A 3862-nucleotide genomic window follows, 5' to 3' on the forward strand; every position below is an offset into this window, starting at 1 on the left:
TACTCATCTATTGCCAAGAGAACATATATAATTTCTAGGGAAAAATTTGTCTTCCCGGCCAGTAACATAAATTTAATAGTTCATGGCCAACTTCCTATTTTATTAGATTATTGATTATATTTTCATCAAACCGTATGACGCTCACTTTTTAGCTAGATAATGGCCACTTAGCTACCCCCCAATTTTTTAGGAAATAACCAGCCACTCACAACTATCTTACCAAACAAAGTTGACACGGGGCAAATATCTACAAATTCAAAAAGAAAAAAGTTAGGGATCCCACTTGGAGCTACTGTTTTTTTTTTTTTTTTTTTACTTAGTAATTAAGAAAATATTTTTTAATAATATTGTGAATTTTTTTTCCTTTTTTTTTAAAAAATAGTTAAAAGTGTTAAAAAATGATGTGAAAAAAAAAAAAAAAAAAAAAAAAACAGAAAAAAATTAAAACACCTAGCAGGAGCACCAGCGTTGGGCATAGACCCACCCATTGGAAAATGGTCACTCGGTAAGATGGAAAGGGGATAAAATACACTCTTGAATTTCATTAGAGATAAGAAAAAAATTACTAACTAATCATCAAAGTATCTTCAGTCTTTTCAAGACCGGCGTAGTTTTGATGACGATTTTTATGTTTTACGAGAAGAGTTCAAACAAAAGATGATGGAAACTTGGAAAGGGTCATGCCACCATTCTGTTGTTATTCTCCTTTAACGGCCAGAAAATGCACCAACACTTGTCAAATTTTTGGTGGTTGAATAGTGCAATACGTTGGTATTGATAATTTATGCACTATGTTGGTATTGATAATTTAAAGCATAAAATGTAAACCGCGAGTTAGTCCAAAGGCAAAAACTATATTCAATTTTCTATCTATATGCAAGTCGAGCGAGCTATTAATGAAAAATCTGTTGAGTTGGAGTACTCAACATAATGAGTCGGGTCTCGGGCAAATTAACCAGCCGGAGATGTCTCTCCTAGAAGATTACATGGAGATTCTTGCTTGGGACGTCTTTGCTTCGAGAACAAGTGAATACTATTTTGACGAAGAAATCGGTATCAATGGCTTGTTTTTTTAACAAAATAAAGGGCAAAGCAATTTACGGTGGGTCAATGTTCTCGAATCCCTCAAAATTTAATATGGGTCGCCAATTTTGAAAGAAAGGAACTTGCTTTTTAATTCACATTATAAAAGTAGACGTCAAAGATCAATATTCCATACATATTATGCATATAGATGGGGTGGGTTGCTAGCTAGTTGCTTATAAAACGTCTCATCGCCATTAATCCTCCAATAATCAATATTCTCACATTCATAATTATTTCCAATCCATCAATTTTAGAAAGAGATATTGGCAGAAAAATTAAAATGGGTAATCGTGCAGGTTTGATGATTTGGTGCTTGATTGCACTCGTACTTGCTCTTGATCTTAAGGCCACAACTGCAGAAACTTTCATTGTTGGCGATGGAATTGAATGGGACATTCCTCCACTTGGCTCCATTGCCTACCGCACCTGGGCTCGTAGTAAAGATTTTGAACTTGGTGACACCATAGGTACGTAATTTTATTTCTTTATAATATAATTGTCTTTTCAATCAATTAACTCCTTGAACTCTGATGAAATGATCCCCAAGTGCTTATGATTTCCAAAGTGCATGATTAGAGAATATATATAGAAGAGCACATGATTTTCTTATTAATTAAGCAAAAAGAGGTACGATTTTTATACTTTCTAGTTCAGCATGACCAATCAAGAGTCTCCAAAAGAGTTTTGAGGATTTTTAGTTCTATATGTCGTTCCAACCCTCGATCCTCTTTTCTAGGACGTTCATGGATCGATATTGAATCAATAGAATGCACTTATTGTAACAGTTGTTCCAACAATTTTGATGTTCACAATGATTATATATTTTGTTTTGTTAAATACTAGTGTTAAAAGCTATATATCTTCAATATATAATAGTCATTATAGTTATAATATGAATTAAATAACTGAACTTATATTTTTTAAATCATGGATATTTCTGCTAAACTATTATGCCACTTTAATATACTGTTCACTGTGTCCCATTGACGTAGTACCACCACGTGATTCCACATAGTTAATTAAAAAAAATATATTTAAAATAAAATAGTGTCCGAAAATATAAAAATAAGAAAATTGAAACTTTAAATTCTCTCTATCATTTTTATGTTTGTGTTTTCTATTTTATTTTTATTTTTTAATAACATATGTGATGCCGTCAATGGGATAAAATGGATAATATAACGAAAACGGTACAATAGCATTTCTCTTTTTAAAATAAGTGCATTTTTTTATATGGATATACGTATAAACAGAGTGAAAGTCGTGAGTTTGAAATTCCACAAGTAACTCGTCGCGTTTCACTAATATTCTACACGCAGTGTTCAACTGGACTGGGACGCACGATGTTGCTGAAGTGACCAGAGAAAACTACGACAGCTGCACAGGCACTGACGCCATTGATCTGAGACAAACAAGCCCAGCAAATTTCACTTTAACGACGAACAGCACTCGCTACTTCATCTGCACAATTAGCAACCACTGCGACCTCGGCCAAAAGGTGACCATCAATATGGGAGATCAGTGGAGCTCAGCTTCATCTCTGGCTGTTGGTGCCCTTTCTGCAGTTCTCTCCACCATCGCCATCTCTTTCTTGACATTTTTCTGAAGCTTTCATTAAGATAAAAAATATTCATGATGTGATCATTAATGCAGTCTTTTCTTTTTGTTCCTTTAATTTTGTGTTTCTTTTTTTTTGTTAAGAAATTTGTATGTTGTTCTTGTAGTCTGGTGCAAGTCACGAATCATGTACCATATATTGGATTGATCACTAATTACAATAATGGAGATGATCACAGCTCATTTGATTCCCAAACTTATTAATTAATTATGGAAATGGCCAGTGTACCAGTTGCACGCGCACACGTACAGAGACTTACGCGAGACATATCCAACTAAACCAAGATTTAACATTACCTTAATAATAATAATAATAATAATTACTCTTTTATTATTATTGAGAACTGTTATAATATAAAAAAATTATATAAAATAAATTTATAAATTAATATGACTTCATAAAATCGTTAGATTTATTTTAAAATAAAAATAATTTTATAATTTAACATATTACATCAAACTGTCATGTCAATTTATAGATATATTTTTATATAATAATTATTTTTTAGTTAAAATAATTTTATCTTGTTATGTTTGTTTAGCTGGTTTTGGGATTGTATCCGTGATTATTGACGACCAAGTGGCATCATGCTTGCGTACAGAGACTGTTTTTCATGAGAGAGAGAGAGAGAGAGAGAGAGAGAGAGAGACTACACCCATATTGTCGCTGCCAAGATAGATCAGGGTCAAGATACGTAGCCGCTACACTACTTTCCAAGCTACCATTCGATCCCATCGACATCACGTAAATTTGACGCCGTTTTGAGCCACAAATATCCTTGACGTGAACAACATGCTCTTATTAGTCTTATATAGAATGAGTCTCACACACACATATATAACAAGTTTGAATGTGATAAAGTCTTTGGTTTTGGCTTTACTTTCGTGACTTTCAATGGAGAAGCCGCTCCTCCACCTAACTGCCATTTACTAATAATATTATTGTGTCATGAAAGGGAATAATTAGGACGGACCATATACATTATCAAAACAAAAAAAAAGGACGGACCATATACGTATATTTTATTCTTCTTTTACACTAAGGGTAGGAATGGGTACAGAATAGATATAAAATTTTTATCTAATCTCATTTTATTTTATCTCTTTTTATTCTCAAATATAATTCAAATATAAAGTTTTTAAATTAATCATTATAACT

At 32.6% G+C, this 3862-nt stretch overlaps 1 protein-coding gene across 1 annotated transcript; it reads left to right on the forward strand.

Annotated features, from left to right (window-relative positions):
- Positions 1-1218: 1218 nt before the first annotated feature.
- On the forward strand, positions 1219-2886 carry LOC122305153 (stellacyanin-like). The gene is made up of 2 exons (XM_043117487.1): positions 1219-1553; positions 2406-2886. The coding sequence occupies exons 1-2, from the start codon at positions 1367-1369 to the stop codon at positions 2690-2692; spliced, it is 474 nt and encodes a 157-aa protein (XP_042973421.1). The 5' UTR covers positions 1219-1366; the 3' UTR covers positions 2693-2886.
- Positions 2887-3862: the final 976 nt, after the last annotated feature.

The sequence above is a fragment of the Carya illinoinensis genome, chromosome 3 (genome assembly GCF_018687715.1).
Source record: "Carya illinoinensis cultivar Pawnee chromosome 3, C.illinoinensisPawnee_v1, whole genome shotgun sequence".
Classification (NCBI taxonomy): Eukaryota; Viridiplantae; Streptophyta; class Magnoliopsida; order Fagales; family Juglandaceae; genus Carya; species Carya illinoinensis.